The sequence below is a fragment of the Cyanidioschyzon merolae genome, chromosome 18 (genome assembly GCF_000091205.1).
Source record: "Cyanidioschyzon merolae strain 10D DNA, chromosome 18, complete genome".
NCBI lineage: Eukaryota > Rhodophyta > Bangiophyceae > Cyanidiales > Cyanidiaceae > Cyanidioschyzon > Cyanidioschyzon merolae.
In genome coordinates this window covers 105,579-129,526 of record NC_010144.1, presented here as the reverse complement: position 1 = coordinate 129,526, position 23,948 = coordinate 105,579, and the positions used below count along the sequence as shown (strand labels likewise).

General features: G+C 55.6%; 8 protein-coding genes and 1 non-coding gene across 9 annotated transcripts, besides 1 other annotated feature; 5 read left to right on the top strand and 4 right to left on the bottom strand.

Moving 5' to 3' along the window:
• Positions 1–807: 807 nt before the first annotated feature.
• On the bottom strand, positions 808–2,013 carry CYME_CMR046C (similar to COP9 signalosome subunit Csn12; the record flags this gene model as incomplete). Its single annotated transcript, XM_005538305.1, has 1 exon — positions 808–2,013. The coding sequence occupies one exon, from the start codon at positions 2,011–2,013 to the stop codon at positions 808–810; it is 1,206 nt and encodes a 401-aa protein (XP_005538362.1).
• A 2,458-nt stretch (positions 2,014–4,471) lies between these two features.
• On the top strand, positions 4,472–4,765 carry CYME_CMR045C (similar to protein phosphatase 1, regulatory subunit 11; the record flags this gene model as incomplete). The annotated part of the gene is made up of 1 exon (XM_005538304.1): positions 4,472–4,765. One exon carries the CDS (start codon positions 4,472–4,474, stop codon positions 4,763–4,765), a length of 294 nt encoding a protein of 97 aa, XP_005538361.1.
• A 1,076-nt stretch (positions 4,766–5,841) lies between these two features.
• On the bottom strand, positions 5,842–8,061 carry CYME_CMR044C (hypothetical protein, conserved; the record flags this gene model as incomplete). Its single annotated transcript, XM_005538303.1, has 1 exon — positions 5,842–8,061. The coding sequence occupies one exon, from the start codon at positions 8,059–8,061 to the stop codon at positions 5,842–5,844; it is 2,220 nt and encodes a 739-aa protein (XP_005538360.1).
• A 448-nt stretch (positions 8,062–8,509) lies between these two features.
• Positions 8,510–9,262: a sequence feature (possible transcribed region).
• A 588-nt stretch (positions 9,263–9,850) lies between these two features.
• CYME_CMR042C (similar to carbonyl reductase) lies at positions 9,851–10,708 on the top strand (the record flags this gene model as incomplete). The annotated part of the gene is made up of 1 exon (XM_005538302.1): positions 9,851–10,708. The coding sequence occupies one exon, from the start codon at positions 9,851–9,853 to the stop codon at positions 10,706–10,708; it is 858 nt and encodes a 285-aa protein (XP_005538359.1).
• A 3,038-nt stretch (positions 10,709–13,746) lies between these two features.
• CYME_CMR041C (hypothetical protein) lies at positions 13,747–15,582 on the top strand (the record flags this gene model as incomplete). Its single annotated transcript, XM_005538301.1, has 1 exon — positions 13,747–15,582. One exon carries the CDS (start codon positions 13,747–13,749, stop codon positions 15,580–15,582), a length of 1,836 nt encoding a protein of 611 aa, XP_005538358.1.
• A 1,317-nt stretch (positions 15,583–16,899) lies between these two features.
• On the top strand, positions 16,900–19,839 carry CYME_CMR040T. The gene has a single exon (XR_002461596.1). It is a non-coding gene; the product is annotated as a hypothetical transcript (transcript).
• CYME_CMR039C (hypothetical protein) lies at positions 18,488–19,117 on the bottom strand (the record flags this gene model as incomplete). Its single annotated transcript, XM_005538300.1, has 1 exon — positions 18,488–19,117. One exon carries the CDS (start codon positions 19,115–19,117, stop codon positions 18,488–18,490), a length of 630 nt encoding a protein of 209 aa, XP_005538357.1.
• An 868-nt stretch (positions 19,840–20,707) lies between the features above and the next one.
• Positions 20,708–21,178, top strand: CYME_CMR038C (hypothetical protein; the record flags this gene model as incomplete). Its single annotated transcript, XM_005538299.1, has 1 exon — positions 20,708–21,178. One exon carries the CDS (start codon positions 20,708–20,710, stop codon positions 21,176–21,178), a length of 471 nt encoding a protein of 156 aa, XP_005538356.1.
• CYME_CMR037C (probable serine rich pumilio family rna binding domain pr otein) lies at positions 21,175–23,907 on the bottom strand (the record flags this gene model as incomplete). Its single annotated transcript, XM_005538298.1, has 1 exon — positions 21,175–23,907. The coding sequence occupies one exon, from the start codon at positions 23,905–23,907 to the stop codon at positions 21,175–21,177; it is 2,733 nt and encodes a 910-aa protein (XP_005538355.1).
• Between the last annotated feature and the right edge of the window lie 41 nt (positions 23,908–23,948).

Sequence of the window (23,948 nt, the reverse complement as noted above, 5' to 3'; positions counted from 1 at the left end):
AGGAAGACTTTTGATGCAAAAATCTGTGCCTAGTACAGGCGGGCGTTTGTTCCCACCTGGGACGAGGCACACGTATGGTACCATTCAGGAGTCCACCAGAGCTGGTACACTGTACGCATACACCGCGAACGGGTTTCCAGGCCTACTGGAGAACGATATCATTGTTCCGTTTTTGGAAACTACCGAGTATGGTCCAAGAGCAGCTGCTGCCGAGGTGCTCTTGACATTCGCTGTCCCCAGTACCTGAAGTATATCGTCACCTCGATTCATCAGGATAAAAAACGACGCCCACGAGGACTCGCACAGCACGTACGTTGGCCTGCAAACGACTGCCCGCAACGGTCACTCCAGGGAAAACTGTCTCACTCCATTCTCCCGGAATCATCCGCCGATTTGCCGGAAAGAGGCGTTCTCACTTTCCCGCTTCATTAACGCGAGTCTGGGCATGGGGAATCGAAATCACCGCATCAAGCATGGCCGAACAGTTGCATCCAGATCCGTATACCAAGTCGGTGCAAACGAGGGTCATGCAACGGAGATCGCCCGCCAGCGCGCTCTGCCCAATGCGGAAACTTTCATCGACTGGACACGCGTTCCTGTTAGACGCGTCACGACACGATAGCAGCGTCGCCACATCGCATACACGACGAAAACATGAATCGAACACGTCGTGCGTGATCCGCAGTTTCTGTTTGATAGCGCACTGCGAGCGGTTGAAGGCCCCCGGATGCGCTGCCGATTCACCGATCCATCTCCATGTCATCGGCATGGGAGACGAAGATGCAGCTTCGGAAGGTGGCTCGCGTATCAGCGCAGCACACCAGGTGAAACTCGTGCTATATCCGGAAAAGCGTCTTTTGCACTCGTCACAAGGTATTTCTTCTGGTGAGAGACGTACCCGCGAATAAAGCCGCGATAGATCAGATTCGCGACCAGGCACTCCAGCTCATCAAGTGCGGGTTTCGGATCCGTTAAGGCGCACTGCAGGGCCGCCAACGGTATGCGAGTCGAATTCAGTAAACGAACCGCAACGCGAAACCGATTCCGATACACAATCAGACGAAGTTTTTCAACCGTGAAAAGCAGGCCGCTTTGAATGAAGAATTCACCATGTCTACGCAGTACATCATCGAATTGTCGAATATCCCCATAGATAACAGCTTCACGCAGCCGTTCATACACACGTAGTCCGTACTTACGAAGGAGCCGGACGCTGGGCAAACGACCCTGCAGCAGTCGCACCGGTACGAGATACGTCCATATCCGCTTACGGTTGCGTTCGTATCGCACGGGGCAGTGGTGAGCCGCGAATGCGAGATGCGTTTCCGCTTCCACGTACCGATCCTCGTACAGCGCGATGCGTCCCACAAAGTAGTGATAAGTCACCCGTTGGTCGAGAGGAAACGCGTCATCTAATGGCGGGAATCCCGGTGACTCCACCGTCCGGACAAGGCTAGCGCACATGCGCAAATTGTTCAACGCAAAGTAGATACGGAGCAGGTACACGATCATGCCGAGGGCGCCAAGCTTCTTCGACTCCGATATCTCTGCACTTCTGTCATTGATCATGAGTGCCAACCCTCTTTTAATGATTGTTTCTGCCTCAGCGAGACGCGCTCTACGGTCGCGATCCGTGCGCAGCGGGTCCGAGCGCTCCACCTGGACGCGAGCAGCGCACTGGACGAGGTATCGGCAGAGCAGCGCTGCAATAGGGACAAACCAGTTGCCGCTGTTCTCGTTGCGCATTTCGTCATAGAGACTTGATAAAGCGTTCTTCAGCTCTTGAAAAATCTGTGCAACTGAAGCGTCCGAACGCGCCACAGTGTGCCAGGTCGTTGCAGCACGACTCCAGTGCCATACCAGCGTCGCCCAGTTGTTGCTACGATTTTGATCCAGAATCAGGGCTGCTTGTTGGCTCGATTGAGCGTCATTGAAGAGTTGTTCGAGCGCATGTTCTACGACATCTGCCTGTCGATGCTCGAAACCCCATGTAAGCTGCTGCAGCGCTTGCATAGCGTAAAGGCCGGCTCAAGCGCCCGAACGTGCAACCTCGCTGCGAGAGACGCGAGCAGCAGTCCGCTCCGTGCTTGCGGCTAGTGCGGTAACGCCTCGTCCAGTCCTGAAGATCACGTCCAGCTTATCAAATACGAAACCAAGAGTTCAAACAACGAACAAAACAATGAGGCAGCGAGCCAGCCAGCCAGCCAGCCAGCTCGACGAGTATGAACGCTCCCGGAGGTGTACCGACCGGTGCCGCCTCGCTGCATCCAATGCCGCTGCGTTGGCGCTGGCCAGAACCCTGTATACGGGTACCTGCAACCCTCTGGATCATTGGTATTCGTTCAAGTGAGATGAAATAGGAGTACGAAGGCGAGAGGATTCCCCGCATAGCCTTTGTCACGTGATCCCAACAGAAGCTCGGAGGTTGCCGGTGTGAAACGTACTCCAGGTCATCGGCTCGGAGTCGGGGGAGCTGCAGCACCGTAGGATGCAATCGGCATGAGAAATGCTGCTGGGGGATATCAAAACAATGGAGGTGAGAGCAAACCATGCGCTCTTCTTGTTTGATCCGAAAGATCGACAAAGAGAAGTTCCAGATGCTAGGCGTGTTTTCAGGGACGACCTCCGTGGACGTATCCAGCTCATGGTCGTAGATGCGCCCATCTGGAATTCAGGGCCCCATCAGCTCTGAACTGATGTCGTTGCTCGTCCGCTGTGTAATGCGGTGCGATGGACGCTGCAGCTTGTTCTCGATGAAGGTCCGTATCTTCACGTCGGCAGCGAGACGCGCGCTTCGTTGCAGGCCTACACCGTTGTTGGAATCGCATGGAGAGATCCTCTTGTCAGCGACCTCGGGCGAACATGCTGAGGTTTGGGTCTCTCCCAGCTACCATCAATAGGGGACAGTCGGAGAAGGATTCTGCGACTGTTTCCTTCTCCTATCTCGCATCTCTGGCTCGAAACATCCACCGGTCCCTTCTGACCTTCGGGCTGCGATGTCAGTCGTGGGAGGATGTTGATCGCAGCGTTCTCGTCTCGATTTCGCAACGGACGGCTATTGTGGACGTATTTCATACACAGGTGGAAGTTGTAATACACTCTTAACGTGACATTTTCATTTTTTTATACAGAATAGGTGTACACTTTGCAGCGATGACACTTGGCCGTGGTCAAGTATGGCGGCATGTCCGCCACGAATCCTTCTCCGGACATCCTCCTGCGGTGCTTTATTGCTCAATGGATGCGCTTGACGGGTTCAGAAGGCTCCGCTTGATACGCATCTTCGTTTCCGCGCCCTGTGCGGTACGCCACGATCACGAGCTTACAATGAACGATCCCGCTGACGAGTGCTGCGTCCGCCACACATGAAAGTGCAAGTTGTCTCATTCGACAGAGGATTATTATGGAGCGCGATGTTGTCAAATGATGAGCCAATTACCGGATGGAAAGTGCAGACCAGGGACCACGTCGAGAAGTGTCGGTCCGGTTACGCTCGCTCCATGCAAAGCGCTGATGCATACGCAAATCGAAGCGAAAGCTGCGATCATCAAAGTCCGAACCCAAGAACCCCTTTCCATGCAAACAGAAGAGACAGGTGCCTCTGGCCGCATACATCCTGTGCGAGCTCTCTTTCTGTTGTCGAATGCCGACATATCGAGGACCGCAAAGAAAGCAGAATTTGTCTCTCACATGAAATCCATCATTTTCATGACAAGTTCAGTGAACTTGCGCCATGAGCTTGTGTACAAGTCTTCATTCGACGACGTCCAGTATTTTCCTCGTCAATCCAGCGGCTCGAATCGCTGCACCTACGACCTGCCTTGAAACGGAGAGATCGAACACGAGTACCATGCGCGGGTTCGGCATGCTATACGTAAGGAAAGGAGAAGACCAGAGGCCTTTACCTATGAACTAGATGATGATCCCGATTATTTCCCAACTCTGTGGTCGAGTGCTTCGCGAATCATCTTGATTCCGGTGACACCAAGGGTTCCAACAGCAAAGATTCGAAAGGGTCACTCTGAAAAGAAGATCGACAGTTCTAAAACTACTTCTGAATCCGTAAGCCTTCATCGCTTCACATGAAACGTCCAGACAGTTCTTCTAAAAAACATTCGAAAGGAAATCGAAATGCAGGCATAGCTCGAGTAGTTTGGGTTTCCGCTTGCGTCGGATACGTGTGGTATTGTGGGCATCGCGTTTCGCGCAGGCAGCGCTTCCAGCGCGTTCTGCTCTGGCGTTGCGCAGACGCTCCAAACACACACACACACACACCAACACACATACATACCAGCACCAGGGTTTAGAACGTTCTGTTATTGGCGATACCGAACGGAGGTCTTGTCAAGGACACAGCACGGACGCTTCGTTACCGCGACCACCAAACAGAGTGGCTACTGGCGGAGCCCCGGCGGGCGCTTGACGAACGGGACTGTGCGCTCGTTTGGTGTGGTAAAAACACGAACAGCGCATGACTTCGGGAAACAATCACCTAACCGCAGCAGCAGCTACCAGTCGCACCGAGCTTGTCGAGACACCTGTTTTGCGGTTGCGGCTACGGGCGAGACCGCAGGTACGGTCGTCCACCGAACGACACGTCCGTTGGAGTGACGATACCGTTGATAACGAGCACGCTTGTAAGCGCAAGTCGAAAAAATGTTGTATTTATCACAAACCACACAGTATCGAGAGCAGCAGTGACTCCAGTTCTTCAGATGACGACGACGACGACGACGACATAGACTGCGGCGAGAGCTCGTCTTGAGCTGGATTCCCGGGGCGGTACCTCTCGGAAATGAACGCTCCAGTGACTGGGGCTTCACAGGTTACACTCCCGCGGCGAAGCACTGGCGGGCGCTCATGTCACCTCGTGGGACTGCATCCGCACCAAATGATTGCATACGACCAGGTGCATCGTACAGGACGCAGGCCTGTCCCAAGAATGGCGAATTTCCAGCGATAACGTCGGAGGTGACCGGCATCCCGCCAGCACGCGGAGATACACGACAACCCGAAAGCAGCCGTCGCGAGCAGCTGGACTTGGTGTCTGTGCCACACCTCAAGGATGCATCGCCGCCGTCGAGCATTCATGACGTGCGTACCCCGAGCAGCAACGCTTACAGCAAAATACACATTTTGAAACGCGATGTGTGCTGACTCCAGGTCTCTGGCGCAATGCCACCACAGATCGCTGCGCTTGTCCTCGCTGGTCGTATCGATCCTTGCCTCGTAGGGAAAGCGCCAGAGCGCCGTGCCCAATTCAAAGCAGAAGGCATCCGCACTGACGATGGGCCCGGATCCGACAGGCGTTGCACACTGGGCCAGCGCCCGTGTCGCTTTACTGAATGCGTTGCATCCAGGCGCCCTGGCAGCACAGCGCCTACGAGTCCATCATGGCGTGCACAACGGCAACTCGACGCTGAACGACGCAGTCGCCAGCGTACTAGCGCGAGCATCGAAACAGCACCTGCTGCATCGGGATCGTAGGACTGAGTCGGCGGTGCCCCGATCACGAGCGTCTCTGCCGTCGGCGACACTGAATGAAACACGAAACGGGTACCTGTTTCGTCTCTCATCAAACAAGTGCAAACCGCATGATCTGGCAGGGCCAGAGAAGCCCACAGCCGGTGTGTATCCCTTTAGAGCACATCTGGAATACTCGAACCGCGGATGCATACGGTCTTCTTGAGGCGCACTGCCAACTCGCGGCTGCGATACCGCCTTGGATACAAGCACAGCGGCAGTGCGCGAGGCACCACCGACACTGCCGTTGTAGCGGGCAATATCTTTCCTCATGGGCAGTGATGCTCCGAAGGATCCCGCATCCGGCCGGCAAAGCGCTCACGATGATGGGTTCACTCCCGAGGCGCTTGCATTGCTAGCACCACGTTCTTCGCGGGCACGAGCCGAGTGTATCCGAGTCAAATCTAGATTATGGTAGCCGGCCTGTGCTGCAAGATGCTGCAATTCACGCACAACCGCTGGAGCATCTGGTCTAAGAAGCGCTATGCGCGCTACCATTCGATAAGCAGTAAAAGGAACGGGGGCGCGACCTGCACGCGCTTGGTCCTCCGCATGCTTCGGCTGGTTCGAGTTCTGGCGCAGGTACTCGATGGCCTCCTGGAAACGGCGCGCTCGAAGCATCACGTAGAGGATCTTCTCGTGCGTCTCGCCAGTCGCCTTCAACTGCTCTTCCTGGATCTTTTCCAGGACAAGCTTGGCCGCCTCCCAGTGACCTTGCTTGCCGCATCCAAGCAAAAGCGCATTAAAAGTCTCGATATTCGGAACAAGCTGGTGTTTCTTACCATGATCCTGTAGGGTTTCGTAGGTTTGAAATGCGCGGTCAAGGTCTCCCATTTGCGACGACGCTGCAATGACACAATTCAAGGGAGCTAAAAGATCCATTTTTCCTGGTAGCAGCGCCTGCGGTGCGGCGGTATTCGGCACGGCTTCCCGAACAAGTTCATGTTCCAGGAAGAAATGGGCAGCATCGACCCGGTCAACGTGGCAAGCGAGCGAATTCACGACTCCGCGAAGTAGCTCTATCCGAGGCGCCGTGTCTCTTGCATCGACGGTGATGTCCAGACCCAGCACACGCTGATACTTGCGGTGATGCAACAGCCGCAATAGCTCGAAACACGAACGCATCCGCTCACTCAAGATAACCTCGGTTCGAGGCTCTGTGCTGGTACTCGAGTCTGCGGTTCCTGGCGCCGGCTGCGCAGCGGGAGCACTGCTTGTTGCTTCCTCTGGTTTCGTGCTTTGGAACTCCTTGCTGTCTTGCCGCGCTAACAGATTCGCGCGAGTATAAAAGAATATGTCAGGAACTTCGAAGAGGGATTGGCTAGCGCTCTTCTCGCCGGCTGCCGAGACGGATCCAAGAACAATCTGCCTTTCGGCAGGCAAGTAGCGACTCTGGATCTCGTTCCACGCCAGATCACCAAGAGCATAGTGGTCGTTTCGAAGTGCGCAACCCAGAGCCGGAAGCAACACACCGAGTTCTATCGGGCGCGCACCGCGTAGTGTTGCCCATATGCCCGGCCGACGAATACCGTTCAGCAGTTCATAGCTGGCCTGCGCATTGTTGGCATTGCATAACCTGACAAGCAAGTTGGAAATCGTTGTCAAGCGCGGCCGCATTCTAAGCTCCTCTCGCATGACACGCAATAAGTTGAGTGCGACGTGGTTGTAGCGGTAGCGCAACGAGGAATCAATCAGGCGACTCATGAGGAAAGACTTTTGGGCTGGGGTGAGCGCACCCGTCGCCGTTGAGGGCGTTTCTTCCAGGTGATCTTCGGCAGCCGTCGCAGGTTCCTCCTCGGCCTCCATGGCCGACTGCTCCTCGGAGGCGCTGGCGGCAGCCGGGATGGTCTCTGCATCTGCTGGGGCAGCGGTGGATTTGGTCTGAGACGGCAACTTCTCCAGTGCTTTGTGCAGGTCAAGTCCACCGAGTGCCCTGGAAGCCATGTCCAGTGCATGTCGCATGCGGCCAGCGTTGCTGTAGATTACCGCCATGATCGCGTACGAGTAATGATTTCGTTCAGGCATATTACTGAAAATTCTTTCCGCTCGATGAAGATCCATGGCGACTTCACACGCTCGCAGAACGGCATTGTGATCGAAGACAGAAGAAGAAGGTTCCGCGGTTTCCGATACCGTGCGCTCCAGCACTTCTTCGACCAGAGCAGTTGCGCCACTACGCGATCCAGCTGACATAATCTTTCGCCGGACCTCTGTGGGAAGAGGACCATTGGCCAGGAGTTGCTCCCGTACGACGCGATGCGCTTCCGCGATCCGATGATTGCGCAGCAACCCCAAGGCCGACCGAAGCGCCTCACTCTCAGCAGAAACTGCGAGTGTTTCTGCGCTCTGCGTCCCAGGTAGAGACGCAGAGCCATCTGCGCTTGTCGCCAAAAAGCGCGTATGCGGGATCAGCTGTCTCGATGCGAGGTCCCGGCCAAGAAAGCGTTTCAGCACGCGAACTCCGTCATTGTTACGCGGGTATGCGAACCTGAGGTTCCTGAGCGCCCATCCGCTAAGCGTCACAACGCTTGAGCGCATCTGCGACGTGTTCTTCAGCCTAAAACCTGTACAGTCTAGATCTGCTATCGAACACAAGTGAACCTGTGCGCTCACTCCTTTCACTGAGCGTGTAGGAGGTGTTCGTAGGCGCGTTCACAAACCCGTTCTCTGCGCAGTCACCTGGAGTTCCTGTCCGATCACGACGTTCTCTGCGCGATGATCCGAGAGAATCTGGACGCTGTGATGGTGCGAACTGCTAGTAGAAACGATATTTCCCGTCACCTGAGGACTCCGCGAACAGATAGGCGGAGTGTCTTCTCTAGGCGAACACGCGCTCACTGCGTATCGCTCGTGGCGTACGTCGATGCCTGCGTTCGCGTTTCCAGCAGGGCGTGTCGACGATGCCGTCGCCGTCGACGGCCGCTTCTGGGTACCTCCGAACGGGAGGAGCGATCGCTGCTGAGGTTATTGCTTCCTCAATATTGCCATGTAGGGGCGTCTGTGAGGGGCTCTTCGGGCTTCCTCTTCCCAGGTCACGTGCGGCGATGACGTCTCTGGAAGCGTCTGGTTAGATTTTGGGATACTATAGGACTGGTTGGAACCTGGAAGTATTTGCGAATGAACTGACGACTTGACAGTCGACGAGAGGTTATCACGCCGACGCCCTAATGTGCGCAAGGTATGTCCCTGGGGGGTTCATTCGCTTACTTCCGTGAAGTGTGGTTATTCATCGTGCATCTACGAAGCATTGGGTTTTGTGGTTTGTGGACGGGGCTTGATAAGGCCAGTGCCCGTCAAACAAGGTTTCCTGAAAGGCCATAAACCTACATGGTGTCATCGCTGGGGTTGCACGGGTGTGTGAGCCGCAGAACGCCGCGGCCACGGGTGTCGACGAGCAACCAGCTTGGGCAGGGCTTGTTCAGCGGCTCTGCAGCTGCGTTTGTTCGTGAATAGCGGTGCATCAGCACCAGTCCTTTGTCTGCGTTTGCCAGTGAATGCCGTCGCACGTAGGGCCGTAGCTGCTGCACGAACTCGTACCTAGCGGCTAGCCGGCGGGCAACGGGCAGGTAGCCTCACCGGTAGTATCCAGCTTCTATCCGTGGATACGGCTATGGTGGCAATAGACCGGGTAAGTGTCGATGAAAACGTGACGTTGACAGGTCAGGCACTGCCAGCGGACGGACGTCCGGGACGGGTACCCGCTTCCCTGTACCGATTCGAGACCGTAAAGAATCCGTCAGTCAGACTGGAAAAAAGCGTTCGTAGCATTGAATCCAGTATTTCATGCTTGTTGTCGATAAGACGCGCTCTGCGTCATGAGCATCACGCACGTCCGGTTCATTGTACCTGTCAAATCCTGTATAAAACTTACCACGCACGTCCGCTTCATTGTACCTGTCAAATCCTGTATAAAACTTGTCACGCATCACGCACGTCCGCTTCATTGTACCTGTCGAATCCTGTATAAAACTTGTCACGCATCACGCACGTCCGCTTCATTGTACCTGTCAAATCCTGTATAAAACTTACCACGCATTATGCTCCAGCACAGATGATGCCTCCGCCTGCGCCGCGACGCATCGCGACGTTTTCGCGATGCAGCGCCTGCCAGTCATACGCGTCTGCGTCGTGCATTGCGCCATTTCCGTTTGTTGTGACAAACTTCTTCTGTGTTGGTTTGGATTTGCTCCGCGTATAGTAGTGGTAGACGTGCGCTAGCACCTAAAGAGGGTCTCGTATTAGAATTCTCTTCAAGGTAGGCGCAGGATTGTATAGAATTAAGAGCAGATTTTCAAGAAATCCGCACAGACTGTGGGAAAACGCAATCATGACTCGCTTAGCGATTATCACTGGAAGCTCACGAGGTATTGGCCGGGCCATCGCCAAGCGCCTTGCTCAGGAGGAAGGCCTGCAGGTCTTGGTTACGGCACGCACACCTGAGGCAGCTAAAGAGGCTGCCGATTCAATTAGTAAAGAGGTGGGTAGCACCGAGCACCCGGCGCTTTGGCATGCGCTAGACTTGCTGCAGCCGGACACGGTAACCAAGTTCCGCGACTATGTCAAGTCCCTGAAGCGCCCCGTCGATATTTTGGTCAATAATGCTGGTATGGCCTACAAAGGAGACGCATTTGACGAGAAAGTTGCCCGCGAAACCGTTGGGTGCAACTACTACGGAACGAAGCTCGTGACTGAGGCTCTCTTGCCCTACATTCAGCCTGATGGGGGTCGCATTGTGTTCGTTTCATCCAGGGCTGGCAATTTTGACAAGATAACGAATGCTGAGCTCCGAGAGCGTCTTCTGGGAGCGCGCACCGTCGAGGAATTGGATGCTCTCGCCGAGGATTTTGTGCGCTCTGTGGGGGATGGCTCCTATGCGCAGCACGGATGGCCGCGTCAAACGTATGCGGTGAGCAAAATGCTGGAAACCATGTACGCCGTAATCCTAGCGCAGCGGCTACGCTCGATACATCCGCATGTGCTCGTGAACGCCATGTGTCCTGGCTACGTGAAAACCGACATGACATCTCATCGGGGTGTGAAGACTGTCGAAGAGGGCGCAGATACAGCGGTGTTTCTCGCGTTGCTACCGCGCGAAGCGGAGCAAGAACCGCATTTGTATAGCGGATGCTTCTGGGCAGAGCGGCAGCGACTAGAGCTGCGTGCCCTTGGCCCAGTCGTCCGGTAAGCACCGATTGCCGATGCGAGCTGTTCATCTCCAACGTCATTAGACGATGAGCCGCTCATGCATCAGGTCCACTAGGCAATGGACTGCACCTGGAATTTGATGAATGCCAGAGGATGGATTCGGGACATCCCTCGACAGCATGACGGACAGAGATGCGCGGTTCTAGGCTGGGCGCTGCAGTTCCAGTCGTGCCTGTAGACGTTACCGGCGATGAGTCGTGATGACTCAGGCTGTATGCAGTCCTCAGTAAAGATAGTTCGCGTCTCGCAAAGTATCCTCCCTGGTCACAGTCGTTGTCCGGCATCGGTATCGACGTGGGAGTCTCGGCGGCATAGAAAGCATGACCGAAGCGAGCCATAGCACCGTCAACGGTTCCGTTGCACGTTCTGTGACTGCGAACGTGCGCTCGGTGCACGTGCGGCAGCGCAGACTCCTGTTCAAAACTTTTGTTGAAGATTTCATGGTGCCCTCAAAGCGTCATGGAGCGTGACAGCGACCAGTTTGTTGATGAGCAATGCATGATTCGTGCACCGCAACGCCGGCACTAGCGCCGGCAAGCGCAGTCGTAGCTGGGTCTCGCGTTGCGTCCTCCCGGGCTTCGTGACGCTGTTTGGAGCAGAACGCCAAACGAAACTGCGCGGGTGTACGTGTGCCCCTTAACATGGCGGTGAATCTCAGACTATCATCAACGTCGCACTGGACCGCTGTCCGGTGAAGCGCTGGTGAGCGTCTTCGCTACTATCGCCTCCGCTAGTTGCACGTTGCGGCGGTGTGCAAGACCTGTCCACCATCTTGTAGCTTTCGCGTCGAGTCGCTGAACTCGATCCGGATTATGGTTCATGGCAGGCCGTACTGATGCACGTAACGGATGAAGACACATTTGCCGTCTACGGCCGTGCCTTTGTCGAGGCTTGATGCAAAAACAAGTAAAATCATGTGGAAAAGCTGTTGCGTTGGTTATGTTTTATGGTACTGCAACAGTGCATTGAGTCAGCACTCATAAAATGGGCAAGCTCTGTCACCAATGAGGAACAGGGTCTCCGCTGCCCCAGAAACGTACCAGATGAAAATGGAACACTGAAGCTGTGGCTCCATTCGGGTCTTTCAATTTTCCCGAGCTTTTTTACGTGTACAGCCTCGACATGCGAAAAGCAGGTGCAAGTGCTGCCGGATTCACGCGTAATTTTTGGATCCGCGGTCGGCTTTTCGCAGAGGAGCCTTTCACGCTGTGCCGCTGGACGCTTTTACGTCATCTTCATCAGGATGATTCGCGACATCCCCGAGCTCGGATTCGTCAAATAACCGATATCGTCATCGAAGTTATAGAAACGAGCTGCCACTGTTCTTGAATCCTTTTCTTACGTGTACCAGAATCGAATCACGCATTCTACGAGTGTTGGATCCTTGTGTTCACGGGCAACTCGAGGCGTATCCATTGGCACCGCACACTTGACGACGCAAAAAATTGTCGACGTCGAGCTTTGACGACTTGTTTACAAGCGCATGCCGAAAACCTCGTGGAGCTGCCGACGTCGCATAATCGTCTCCGGTCTAAAGATGAAGCTTCATTTCCTGCAGGTCATCGACGAAGCCGGTCGCGAATGCACCATCACCATGCCTTCGACGGGATATGCGCGCAGGAGTTCCCGTCTCTCCTAGCTCTATAAGAAATGGTCTTGGATATGGACATGAGTCATTACAGCGATCTGTCTCTATGGAGCGCGCATCTCCGCTTTGCACGAAGCGAGCATATTCGGTTCGATACTTTTCGACGTACTCCGGAGCCTCGATTCCCTCTCCGATACCTGTTTCATCACAGGCAACAACAAGGTCCTAAAATCCTCTATTCGTTAGAATAGCATGCACTTGCAAGTGCAGCGGACAGCGTACTCGCCGCGCGTATCGCCCAGATACAGCTCCTGGTCTTCGAGTGCAGCACTGGGCCAGGAACCGAAGCACAGGATCGTTGGAAGCTTTTTCGTTTCTTGCCAGTCAACGGCATGTATCGAGCGATGCAGCGAGCGTTCACGCGTCACAGGGCGGCGCTCAGCGGACGAAGTCTTGTGATGGACGTATGGGAGCACCTGATGACACTCAAGTGTAAACGTCGCGGATCGAGAGCTACCGATGTATACAAGAAAGATGCAAATCGTTACCGAATCGTAGATCACAGCTTCCATCTGTGCACCAAATGCGTCGGTAAGAGCTGCAAAACGACGTAACCGAGACTCGGGGGCAGCCATAAACATCCTTCGACTGCTGGCAACGGACCTGAAGAGACAAGAAAGGCCGGCGTATGTAAAATCCGGAGACAAACAAGAACGAGGATCGGGAAGCAGCATGAGAGAGAGCCCGCAAAGGCTTGTGCCAATAACAGTGGGAACAGTTCCAGAATTCATTCGTATACGCCCGAGTTCCCTGCATGAGCCTCCTTTATTTCATTCTTATACCAGTCTAGAGACGCTCCCATACGCCAGCTCGTCGAGACTGGTACGTGCTTCCAACGGAATCGCACTGAGCACCACCTCCAAAGCGCAACCCTCTACTCGCGTCCGCCAAGTCCAGGTATATCCAGTTTAGACAAATTTCATGCCCAGCTGCTTGACCAAGGCCGTCCCGTGCCCTGCGTACACGAGGCCGACGCTGCCGCTACCGTTGCAGCTGGCAAGCGCATACGAAGCGCTTTTGGAGGAGACGGTGCTCCAAACGAATCGTTTGAAACGAAGATCGGTCCAACAGGGACGACCGCTGGTCTACGTCACTGTTGCTGGCGCATCGAGACGGGACAAAGGGAGCCTGTGTTTGCTGCCTCGGGCACCTGAAACCTCCCAAACCAGAACACGTGCGCTCGTTGGTGAGTACCCGAGCGTGTGACGGCAGACGCTCCGTGAGCACTTTGGTGAGCTTTTTTTCTCCTGAAAAGCGTCTTGAATCAACTACGCTCTCGCGATTGACACCGGCGGCGCCGTGGACGTGTTCTGACTGTGTTGAACCCGCAGGTGTTTTCTATCAGAGAAACGCCGCGAGGTCGTGACTTGATGTTAGAGACTGCAAGCGGTTTCGCGGCTGGGCCGCACCTGTGCCATCAACGCTCGAGCACTCGACGTCTTGCTGCACGGCACAAGATATCGCGCTGCGTTACCGCGCTCCCGCAGCCGCGTAGGAACCACTATTATCTGCAGCGGCGAGCAGTCAGGTGTGTCCACCAACAATCCGGCGGATACATCAAATCTTCCGTGCCGCAGTCTGTGCATCCTGTGATGGAGAGTTTCCGGAAACTGCGAACCCTTGTTCGTCGCGAATGTGAGCGATTAGCTGTGGATGCGGGGAACGAGCGCGCCGGCCAGGCCTTCCAAACCCAGGTGGACGCCTTGCTAAGTGCCGTACTCGGCGGAGGTGTGCTTTCCGAACAAATTCTCACCGTTGTCTGGCGGTACCGGACAGCAATAGGTCGTTACCTCGAGTTCAGCATGAACCAGAAGCAGCTTCTGCTCGAGCGGCTCGATAGGTTTGCGGATCATTGCGAACAACACTCACGGGCATCTGTCAACGATGAGAGGCCCCGCGAGCCGTCCGCACCAGCTCCAGGGCATCCATCGAAGCGCCAGCTCACAGTAACGACCCATCCTGATCCGACTGGCACGAAACCGAACCTAGCATATTGCGCAATCACAAGAGAGCAACTCCGGCGACATCCCTGCTACGAGGCGCTGCCCCCGGTTGAGGCGCTCGTGATCGAACGTCCAGAGGATCTAACTCGTATCCGACAGGACTCGGCGCTGTGGCTAGAGGCACGACGGCACATGCGAGTGAATGCTTCGTCCGCATGGAAAGCGCTTGGTTTCGGTGAACCCGCAACCCTCGAATGGTTGCGGGAGTGTGTGCCGGCATGGCAGTTCCGACGCGGAGGTGAAGCTGCACTGGAGGCCTGGCGCCAGTGGCGCGAGCCGGGACTCGATGCTGAGACCTTTTCTCCAGCATCGATGATCTCGATGGAGTGGGGGAAAATGCACGAACAGAATGGACTGTTGACGGTGCTGCGCTACCTCGAATCCGCGCGTACTGCGGATGCAGCATCCTGCTATTACTCGATTGTTCCCGGGGACGGTGCTCCAGACCGTGGCCTTGTTCCCGGGGCGTCCACAGCGACGAATACTTCTTTCGCGAAACTGGTGCTTGTCGAAGCGGGGCTGCATATGCTGCAGCCGGCCTCCTGTGCAGGCATCTATGACTTGGACGAATTTTCAGCGTTACCAACGATCGCGGCGAGCCCAGACGCGCTGCTTAGGTGGCGCAGTCCTCTTCATTCTGAGGCCCGGACCCAGGATACGCAACCGAACACATTGGCTGCTTCGAGCGACTTGTCGCACGATATCGAACTCGTCGAAGTGAAATGTCCCTGCCCGTTTGTCCCAACAGGAGACATGACTGACGGCCCGCGACTAACGGATGAAGCCACAGATCGTCCGCTCTATCGCTACCGCTTGGTTTCACCGCAGCGGCTGATCTATGCGAACCATTTTGCCCAGGTCCAGCTCCAAATGCTTTGCACAGATACCTGGCGAGCCCATTTCATTTCATGGACACCTGATGCGGGCGCGCGGTTGTTCGTCGTTGAGCGGGATGAGATGTGGCTGGAAATGGCGCTCATCACGTTGCGTGATTTCTACCGGGAATTTCAGCAGGCACCACCGCCGGTGAACTTTTTCGCTGACCGTGCCACCTACCGTCAGTTGCTCGAACGTACAGTGGCCGGTGTCCGTCAAAGCGCGCACCAGAGCGTAACCTTATCGGCCGAGGAGGTGGACCGTCTGCTCGCCTGGGAACGCGAAGCTGGCTACTGGGAGCCCGTCGAATCCCTGTTCCTCTCGTAGAGCGCGACTGGGCACTCTGACTCCATCGACTAGGTACAATGAAAAGCACCAGCAAATGCGCGTCTCCTTTTTGGATATGCCCAGAGCCTTCTCGATATCTGCATTGACATCGCAGCACACGTTGATAGCGGACGCTTTTCGGACGCAACCGTCGAGAGGTCAGGCCCCTGGAGGTGCGCCGCTCTCAGTTCAGCGCGTTGTCACTGCACGAATGCCATTGCACAGGCGATGGAGCGTGGCGTATTGCTAGGCGCCTTAAGGTGTGTGACGCGTCAAAGTATTTGCCAAGAAGTTGAGGTGTCCTTCCTGGACACGCGAAGAACGATAAGCTTCCACAAAGCCTTTCGTCCGATGCATCTATTCTGCACCAGGAAAACATGCTCGAAACACGATGCGCTGATGCCTGACGTTCTCCAGCTGCGAGCATCCTCGGGTATTCAAGACGAAAGATGCATTCCCGTAGAGTTGCAACTGCTATGCCTTGGTTGCTGCGCACAGGACCAGTGACCCTGGCATGCCAGTACCAAGACCTTGTTTCGAAAGCGCTGACCGACGGGTTTTTAACGCCCTTGCAACGCACGCGCGAGATCATGTCGTTTCGAGTCATTACGCGCTGCTCTCCTGTGCGTGGTATGTTGCACTCGCTGCCTCATAAGCGATCAGCGTCACGCTGTGCAAACAGCGTACTTTGGTAAGATAAACGACAACCTGCGAGCAACGCAAGCGATACAAGCACAGCAACGTGGGGCTCGCGCTGCTTGCGAGCTTCCAGTGCCCACTACGCGAGGCGGGGTTTCCCCCTGCGCACCCGTCGTTGCATGTCTGTGCACAGCTGGTGTCGTTACGGAGACTTAGATTCATGAATTCATGGGTGCCTTGTACCAGCAAGCACGCTGGTGTTTTCGTTTATCGATGTCGCAGGTCTTCATCCGACGGAGTGTACGCTGGATATTGGAGAACGGGCGCAGAGAGACTTGATGCTGCCAGGACGAGCTCGCAAGAAAAGCTCATACATGTACAAGTCAGTCATTCCACGGTCAGCACATGGGTGAACCAACCGAATCCTCACCGATATCATGAACGTTGTCGAGCGAAAACGGAAATTTTCCGGCACTTTCTACCCGAGTGTCGCCTCGTCAGTCGCTTTCTAAGCTTGCGTGCCCTGAGACGTCCTACCGAGAGAAATCCAAACGGCGTGATGTTTCTGTGCTGTCGATACGAACTGGGACGAAAAGACGCGGATGGATGACGAAAAGCAAGCACGCCTGTCTGGGAGACTGTCGCGAGTGGAGTACCACGCGTTCGATTCCGAACGGCAATGCGAATGCTCATCACAGGGCGGACTGGTGTTCATCGAAGTCGATGGGGCTTTCTTTGGAAGCGATGCTTGGCGTATATATGGGAGCTCAAATTGCGGCAAGCTTCTGGTCATAAACAGGAGACCATCCGTAGTGAGAACGGTGTTGGCGTTAGCAGCAGAGAGGGTTTTGGTGCGATGGTCTGCAGCTCGCGAGAAAGCCCGGCTCGTTTGTTGCCTCACGAGTCGATGAAACTCTCCTTGGCTTCTGCTGTGTCTCCTTCTTCTTCTTCTTCTTCAGGTACTCTACCGTCCTGTTAATCTACGACGTCGCGAATCACCACTGAAAAGCGACCAAGGCGCACGCTGCTGCGCACGGCCGTGGACGGCTCCTAGTGTGGGCTGGGTCTCGTCGACTCCATCCAGTCGAGGGCGACTTGTCTGCTCGCCAAGGTCATGTGGACGCTCACGGATCCGTCGATGCGTCGTTCGCCTCCGAGACAACGTTGTGTGACGAATCCACGACTTTACTCTCTTCTATGCACAGGGGTCGAGAGCTGCTGTGCTGCTGCGCCCTGGTCGTGCGCGGGAGCGAACGGAAACGCACGCTGCACTCTGTGGGCGTGCTCGTGACCCATGAGGTCACGAAAAGCATCACAGAGGATAGCGTGCATACAAGTACAGTATGGGAGAGCTTGGCGCTCGTCGTCCACCCAGTGCATCTGGATCCCGAAGAAGAGACGGATACGGAGTGAAGCGTCGCTGTCCGTGCTGCTCCGCCAGGTACCGGAGTATTCGAAGAAGGATCCGGTGTCTCCGCGCAAGTATGACGGACTCGAACAGGTCCACGAAAAGCGTCGGCGGCGCTTCTTCAGATGTTTCTAGTCTCCATGGAAGGCATGGCGTGCAGCGCGTAGCGAGGCTTTGGATACCGACGGATCTCCAGTACGCATGGGCGTCGTGAAAGCGTGACCTGGGTCACCAACGAGGCTCATTTTCAACTGTTCAAGGCAGACGAGGAGAAAGTCGCTGTTGGGAGCGTGGATCCGAGGTTGAAGAGCGCCCTTGTCGTCCCCGTGTATGCAAATGAGGCGGACGGCGCCGCCCAAGACCTGAATGGCAAGCAGACGGAGCTGCCCAGCGCGTCCAGCACTTGGTATGATCGGGAGCCGCGCATCACCCTGGATGGCATACGGCGAAGTACGAGTCGTAATGACTTCGTCAGGACCTGAAAGTGAACGTGCTGAGCAGTGTGTCGAGCAGCGTGGGATGGGTTTCCACCTTTAACTCAGAGCGCGCACGAGCGTCTGACCTGCGCATGCGCACAGCCTTTGGCAGGATTCCGTGAGACGGCGCTGGGGGGCCACCAACGGACTCGGTTGGACGGAGGCGAGGGGCGCGCACTCGCAAAGCTCCTGGACCAGTTGGAAAAGGGAGTACCCAACAGGTCGCGTCGATTGCTGGAAGCCTGTGGCGCTGGATGTGCTGTGGCACGCAAACGCTGGACTCCTGTGCGTACAGCGAGTGCAGGAATCGATGTTGCACGTTTCCTGTGGAGGACTAGATGGCGACGCAGACGGAGCTCGAGTGCGGATGCTCGTGCTGCGTCTACGTTGAGCGCCACTTGGGAAACAGGGCCGAATGTCCGACATGGGATACTGCGAGCGGACCTCGGACGTCAAATTGCGAGGCAATAGAAGCTGGCAGGCTTACTTTGGAATGTCCGACATGGGATACTGCGAGCGGACCTCGGACGTCGTATTGCGTAGCAATTGAAGCTGGCAGGCTCACTTTGGAATGTCCGACATGGGATACTGCGAGCGGACCTCGGACGTCATATTGCGAGGCAAATGAAGCTGGCAGGCTCACTTTGGAATGTCCGTCATGGGATACTGCGAGCGGACCTCGGACGTCATATTGCGAGGCAAATGAAGCTGGCAGGCTCACTTTGGAATGTCCGTCATGGGATACTGCGAGCGGACCTCGGACGTCATATTGCGAGGCAAATGAAGCTGGCAGGCTCACTTTGGAATGTCCGTCATGGGATACTGCGAGCGGACCTCGGACGTCATATTGCGAGGCAAATGAAGCTGGCAGGCTCACTTTGGAATGTCCGTCATGGGATACTGCGAGCGGACCTCGGACGTCATATTGCGAGGCAAATGAAGCTGGCAGGCTCACTTTGGTGTGATTCCATCGCAATTCATGTGTGCGGGCGCAGGCTCCGCTCCGAGCCATGAACGTCTCGATCAACACCCGGAAAAGTCTCGTGCCTGGGGGGCGTCTATCGGCTATATGTATCGAGCGAAGTTTAAAGCGAATCGATTCGTGCTCCGTGTGGGCACTGTGTTTAAATGCCGAAGACTTGCGACGAAAAAGTATGATTGAGCAAGAGAGCGTGCGTTGAACGCTCGCCTGGAGCAAGGCACCGGTATGGCACGAGTCGGCGATTCAGCAATGCTACCATCCCGCCTATGCGTATGCCGGGCATGATTTTCCTGGGCCATTGGTGAACGATGATGATGATGATGATGATGATGATGATGATGGTGGTGGTGGTGGTGGTGGTGGTGGTGGTGATCCATGATTCGACATACCTGACCGTACATTGACATGCAGAAGCAACGGAGATTCTTTTCAATGTAAGTGCCCACGCACGACGCTTGACGATATGCATACGTGTCGAGCGTCTCCGAGGCTGCATACCTCTACACCCGTATCAGAAATGAATGGAACACGAAAGTACACGCATTGTTCCCGTATATCTATTTTTTTCGCAGTTTTGTGCAGCCATGTGGTTCAATCTGGAGAAATAACGCCGTTTGGATTCATATATCGTTTCTGGATTCTTGGTTGTGCTTCCGAGTAAAGCTTCGGAATCTTGGCATCCAGAATTCATCATGTCATCGTTATCGAGGTGATTCGCGACGCAATGGAACCATGGTTCGTAAAGTAACCAATATCATCATCCGGTCATCCTTACAAGCCTATCCTATTCCCTTTTCATTCCGTTTAGTATGCTCAAAGCATGCGTTTTCAAGTTTTCGATTTCTCGACGTCGAGGCAATTCATTGGCCCAGCAAGTTGCGCCGCGGGAAAGAAAGCGAAGAAGATACTCGACGTCGTCTCTAGACGACTTTTTCTCAAGCTCATGTCGAAAGTTTACGGAACTTGTCACGTCAAAGAATCGATTCCGTTCGAAAAGCAAAGCCGCCACTCCCTCCCGCCACCAAAGAAACCGCATTCCATATTAGCATGATGCCGGTCACGGCTTTGCTCCCAGCGGCTCCGGTCCCTTCTGCTTGCATGGTAAAGGCCCTTGGACTCGGACTCAAGTCATCCGAGCAATCGGTTTCAAAAGAGAGAGCGTCGCCGTTTTTGCACGCAGCAATCGCAAACAGATCAAGATTTTTCGACATGTTCTCGAGCAAGAATTTTTCTTCTGGTATTTGTTTCTTTGCGGAACGCGACGCTGTTCACAAATCCCTGGTAGAATTGAGCGGCATACGCTTCCCCACCCAGCAAACAGAACACTCGCTGCTTAATTCGACTAGAGGAAGCCAGTGATCACAGGGTGCTGCAACGAGCTCGAAAACGGAGAGAGGCATCGAGGACATACACGCGCACGCGTCACGCGCATGTGCCGAGCGCTGAAGCAGGCGTTCACGTGCAAGGGGGCGACCCTTGAAGGAGACCGACGACGCGTGGCATTCATATGAGAACACCTGACCCATAGCAGAGTTTCACTGCTACGACGGGCATACAGAGGCTGAAAGCGAAGAATTTAACGGTAGCGAGCGAAGCGTAGATCGCAACTTGCGCCTTTGCATGACATGCGTCGACGACGGCTGGAAACGACGTCACCCAGTCTTTACCGCTGCTGTCATGATCTTTCGACTGCCGGCAACAGAGCTGGAGGTCAAGGACAGATACGCGTATTCAAAGACAAGGACACGAGAGGCGAGAGCGACGCAGTCGCATAAGAGGCTCGTAAAACCTCATATTCATGAACATGAGAACATGCTCAAATTCCAGCGTGTATGCCCGTGTGAACAAAGCGGACCGGTTCTATTCTATTCCGACATGGATCTAGCAGCAGCAACAACAACAACAAGAACAAGAACAACAGCAAGGCGTCGGAAACGACCCAAGTCCCGGGGTTTCGCCCTCTGTTCTTGGAAACCGGCACTGCCGCGGTCAACTGTCTCCGAAGCACGTCCAGAACTCCCAAGTGACGCTGCTGCGCCATGTCCAGCGTCCGCACGACAGCGCTGCAAGCTGCTTTTATGTGCTTGCTAGAGTCGTTTGGAGCCGTTCGCGGACGTCACCGCTGAACCGGTCCGCAAAGGCGTCCGTGAGAGGCGAGCTTGAATACGTTTCCCGAAGGGTGTGCCGCGCAGCTCCGCCAGGTGCGGTTGAATCGCTTCCCGCAACGCTTCAAACACGGGTGAGGGCGCCAGCGAAAGCGCCCGCTGAACGACGTAGTTTGCATACGGATCGAAAAGCAGGGGTCGTATATTTCGTTGGTGCTGCTCGGAGCCGACCTGTAGCGGCATGCTCTCGACCGACTGTGGGCCTTCTAAAAGCTCGTGAAGCAGTGATCGCAGGTCTCGCTCGTTCGCCATCGTGAAGACTTTCTCTACCACGTTCGAGCTAAACTTTTGCATGGAAAGCTGCCAAAGGTGGCCACGAATGCGTTGAATGATTGCCCTCGTATACGACGGCTCCTTGAGCTCTAACACGTACTGTACGACGTAGTTGCCGAACGGGTCTTGCATCAGTTCATAGGCACTGTTCAGAATCAGGGCGCAGAGGTTGCTGCGCTGTTCCGCCGTCGCGTGATCGAGGCAACGCTGCAGTACACAGCAGCCGTGTCGATGCCTCGCGATTTCCAGATAACGCGTGAGGGCGGTGTCGTAGATAAAGCGTCTCAACGGGACATCCATTCTCTGTAAGCATCGCTGAATGACGTGATTTCCATTCACGTCACACATCAGCGATAGGCAGTGCGGCGAGATGGCCTGGGCGATGAGTGCGGCGTGCTCAGGTTCAACGGTAAGCTCGATCATTTTCTGCACAACGCGAGTTCCATGCGGGTCCATACAAACCTGAGCCAGCTGCGATGCACTCTGTCGAATGAGCTCTAGCCGTTGCTCGCGGTTGCAGTGCTCGAAGAGTTTCTGACATAGATAGTTCCCAAAAGGATCCATCGCAAGCTCCACGAAATGCGGTCGACACTCCTCGAAAATAAGCGCCGTGTCTGCAGCATTCTTGACATCGAGACGCGCCTGGAGGTAGCGGCCTCCCTGTTGATCCCGAGCCATCAGCGCCATACGCCCAGCAAAGCAAGAGAGCGGGGCAGACGCGTCACTCAAGGCCCCGTCAGGCGCTGTGTTTGTCGGAATGGATGCCGCAAGAGCAGCACTCTTGAACGAGACAAGCTCAGGATGATGCGGTTGGTGACCAGAAGCCGCAGCATCGAGTCCAACAGGCAGCTCTTGAGACGGCATCGCTTGATGTTGCCCCAGATAAATGCTGCTACGGGCTGTGTTTCGCGGAGCTCGACGGGGACGCCCGCGTGTGCTCCATGGTTTTTTCGGCAGATGCTCGGCACCCGGGTGCGGTAGCGGAGCGCGAATATCCCGAATGTCAAAGGCGCCACTATTCTCCATACTCTGGACTGGCGCAACAGCTTCTGTCCAGGCTGGCATCAGGGTGGATGTCTGAGCCACTTGAGCGCCCATCGTGGAGGTCGTCACTGGGATGCGCGGCACGACGGAGGTTGCTGCACAACTCCCCGGGGTGATCGTGGCAACGGGCGGACTCACGGCTGCAATAGCAGCCATCGATGGAGTCTGCGAACGCGACGGTACGCCCCGCTGGATGCCAGCAGCGAGTTCGTTCCGCGATCGGGGCGAGCTGCGCTCCTCGTATCGTTCGCCGGCTTCACAGCCGGTACCACCACTTGGGATACGACCTGCACCTGCGCTGTTGTCGGAAATATGAGAGGGAGCGCTCGCAGCAGCTGCTGTTGCTGCGGCGTGATTTTTTGTGCCGTCCGTATCCTGAGTGCCCGCCAAGCCTACAGCCTTCTGTGCGAGCGCATTGTCGTTAGTGTCAGGATGCGGCTTCGTGGACGAGTAAAGCACCGTGGTAGCGACGAGCGGTGCTTGCCAGAGTCGCCGATCCGCCTCATGATATATAGCAGCGTTCGTTGTCTGGGTCGCAGAGCCGGTTATCCGCCGCTCCGCGGTCGTGCTCAGATCGCTTTCCGAACTCTCCCTGTCCAGTTGTCGGGCGTATTTGAGCGTTTCACGGAAAATTAAGTTCTCCACGGAGGCGTCACTGTCGTCGCGTCGCAAGAGCGCGCCAGCGTTCGCAACCGGCCGCAATACCTCTGCAGGCGCGCCGCTCCCTGCCATCATCTGTGAGGCTCGGCTTCCGGGGAATAACATCTGATCCGGCGACGCAGGCCCTTTGCCCAGAGCCGCGTGGCTCGAGACCGCAACTTGTTCCATGGTTAAGAGCCCCCCGTGCGGATCTGTGAACCGCATCGCCTCGCCATAACCGCGGTTTGACGCTGCCAACGAGTGCGGCGTTAGCGAGGCTCCCCCAGTACCCCCTAGACCAGCCAACGCGTGACCCGCCTGTTCCAGCGCAGCGTCCATGGATACGTGCTCTCTCCGCTCGTTTTGACTTCGGACTCGCTGCACCGTTCGAAAGTCGCCGCGCAAGACGCTCGAGTCCAACGGCGGAGGCAGTTTCGTTTGCGCCTTAAAAGCATCATAGAACGATTCATAGTCCATATCAGCACGAATATCCACGATTGAGAACCAGTTCGGTTGGATCCCCGACGACGCGAGCAGCAAAGGCTCGGGGACTTCCAAGTCGGGCGGTGCAGACACCGGCCGCGGAAAGTCCGTTGGCAGCGGTGGCGACGGCGTCTGCGGTTCCGCTGTTCGCCACGAGATCGCCGCGTGACTACGATCCGGCAGGGGATCAAAGACGTCACTGCGTCTTTCTTCCATTTCCGGAACCCTAATAGCAAGCAGGGAGAGCCAACCAGCTT